The sequence below is a fragment of the Priapulus caudatus genome, unplaced genomic scaffold, assembly GCF_000485595.1.
Source record: "Priapulus caudatus unplaced genomic scaffold, Priapulus_caudatus-5.0.1 Scaffold118, whole genome shotgun sequence".
NCBI classification, from domain to species: Eukaryota; Metazoa; Priapulida; class Priapulimorpha; order Priapulimorphida; family Priapulidae; genus Priapulus; species Priapulus caudatus.
This window is the reverse complement of record NW_014577179.1, coordinates 79283-82100: the sequence shown is the minus strand read 5'-3', so window position 1 is coordinate 82100 and position 2818 is coordinate 79283. Positions and strand designations below refer to the sequence as shown.

The 2818-nt window shown below is 43.0% G+C and overlaps 1 protein-coding gene across 1 annotated transcript in view; it reads left to right on the top strand.

The window, feature by feature from the left end:
* Nucleotides 1-2818, top strand: part of LOC106805564 (sodium channel protein 60E-like) — a 54760-nt gene that overhangs the window by 50610 nt on the left and 1332 nt on the right. Inside the window, exons 11-13 of the mRNA XM_014807214.1 lie at nucleotides 632-696; nucleotides 803-944; nucleotides 2250-2423. Of these exons, the coding sequence (XP_014662700.1) occupies nucleotides 632-696; nucleotides 803-944; nucleotides 2250-2423 (381 nt within the window). The remainder of the gene's footprint in view (nucleotides 1-631; nucleotides 697-802; nucleotides 945-2249; nucleotides 2424-2818) is intronic.

Here is a 2818-nt window from a genome sequence, read left to right as displayed (position 1 = left end):
CACTAACGAGTCTAGGTAGTCGCCTACGCCTACTCCCTAACCCTAACCCTAACCCGAACCCGAACCCTAACCCTAATCCTAACCCTAATCCTAACCCTAACCATATCAAATAGTGACCAGGGTACGTTTTGGTATACCGGACCGTACCCAGGGTACGTTCCGGCAGTACCCTGGGGGACATAGACCCTATGAGCGCTGCTACGATCTCTGTTTTGCCACATTGAGCAGCCAGCGGGCACGCAACGCCTCACGTGAATCTCCCTCTCGCATACTTGCTATAGTGAACTGCAGAAAGCCCGAGGGAAACTTCACCAGTGTAATTCATGCAAAAATCCCCATCGCATTCTCTGTGTTGTTTAGATTCTCTGTGTTGTTAGATTCGCTGCGTCCCTCGCTATACTCACAACGCGTGCTACTCGCGTGCGTTTCTCTAACTCTTTTCGTACTTACTCTGATCGTATATTGTTAATGTTGGCGTTCCTTTCGCTGGCGTTACTTAGTGTGACCGTATACGTTGTTGTTGTTGATGTTGTATGTTGTTGCCGTACATGTGTTAATGTTGAAAGGCTTGCGCCGGCTCGTCGTGGTCCCGCCGTTGTTGCTGATGACGTTGCGTGTTGTTGCCGTACAGGTGCCAATGTTGCAAGGTCTGCGCTGGCTCGTCATGGGCCAGCCGTTGTTGCTGCTGATGATGATGTTGCGTGTTGTTGTCGTACATGTGCCAATGTTGCAAGGCCTGTGCTGGCTTGTCGTGGTCCCGCCGTTATTGTTGATGATGATGTTGCGTGTTGTTGCCGTACAGGTGCCAATGTTTCAAGGCCTTCGCTGACTCGTCGTGGGCCCGCCATTGGTTCAGCTTGCGCGTCTTCATGTACAGAATCGTCGACCACAAGATCTTTGAAGGCCTCGTACTGTTTGTGATATTCGCCAGCAGTTTAACACTGGTGAGCTTACACGGCGCTGTCCTGCCGCCGCCTTGCCTTAAAGCCTATACGAACCCAACTATGTGTATTTTTCAATGAAAACACTATTATTTTGTGTATTATTACTATGGGTATTTTTACTGTGTATTTTTGGGGAATTCGCATAGGCTTTAATTGTTGTCACCCATGACACGCAAAATGAATCGTAATCATCAAAATTGTAATGGTCCGGCAACATGTGACGAGAAAATATCAATCTCGATATTCAAAATGTTATTTCGTTGAGTTTATTGAGAATATTTCATTTGATAGTTGAGGTAGTTCCCAGCATCACAAGTCATTAGCAACCGATGGTGTATTTATAGACACCGATCAGATATAGATCAATAAAAACTTTCTTGGGTTGTAATTACAAAATTTTGGACTTACGAGGCGTCGTACAAATAAATCAATTAAAAAAAAAAAATTTCGTTGTGACGGATCACAGTTGTCGCATCTAGCGTCGCGGTCATAGTAACTAACCGATACTAGCGCCCCCTATACGCAGCCCTTCGCTCCGCCACGGGCGCCCCCTCTAGTCATTCCGCTTGCTCCGGTGGCGCTCACTCCTGCACATATATTTGGCTTTGTGTTCCGATAGAGGTCGCTGCGTTGTTGTACGTCTAGCAGTCATCGCTCGCGTGCGAACGTTTGCGGTCTAGCACGCACTGAAATCGAACATCCCCCGTCCCCCACACGCACACACACACACGCACACGCACTCCCGCATTGCCGGTATAATTGATCTAATAGAATCACGGACCATAATTGGTCACGTAACGACGATTTGAAATTGCCAGAGAAATGCACAGCTAAAGACTCAGCACGCGCGGTTAGGAAATCGTAGCACGTAAATTAAAAGGAAGACGCGTCTGTGTGGTTTGTTAAATAGTCATGAGTTAGCGTTGCGTGATGCGGTGGAAGCAACTATCGCATGTTTATTGCTCGTTACTATGAAATTTAGTAAGATAATAGAACACGTTTATTCGTATAAAAAATCGATCTATATCTGTATACATAATATAATGTAATTCTTTATTTATTTATTTATTTATTTATTTATTTATTTATTTATGTAATATAATATAGTATAATATAATATAACGTCATGTAATTTATATGTACATAATATATGACATATAATATTATATATATATATATATATATATATATATATATATATATATATATATATCAGGAGTTAATGAAGACAAAGAATGAGTTTGTCTTCATTAACTCTTAATATATATATATTGTATTTTGTATAATCCACTTCTGATACACTAGGTGTTTGAGGATGTCTACTTGGATGAGAAACCGGTTATGAAGGAAGCACTGTTCTACTTGAACATTACCTTCCTGGTGCTGTTCGTCGTCGAAATGCTGATGAAGTGGATAGCATATGGTTTCCACGTGTACTTCACGAACTTCTGGTGCATCCTGGACTGCTTCATCGTCGTCGTAAGTGATGATCGTGGTTTTCACACATTCGCTCATCCGAAAGCAAGATACGATTCCACTTAAAAGAGCAACTAGACTAGGAGAAAGAGAGAGAGCGCACGAGAAAGAGATGAGAGAGAGGAGGAGAGAGAGAGAGAGAGAGGGAGAGAGGAGAAGAGAAAGTGAGATAGAAAAAGAGGGAGCGATAGAGAGATAGACAAGGATATATATATAGAGAGAGAGAGAAAAAGAGAGAGAGAGAAAGAAAGAGAGAGAGAGAGAGAGAGCGAGAGAGAGGAGGGAGAGAGAGAAGAGAGAGAGGTAGATAGATAAAGTGAGAGATAGAGACAGGGAGAGAGGTAGATAGATAAAGTGAGAGAGAGAGAAGAGAGAGAGGTAGATAGATAAAGTGAGAG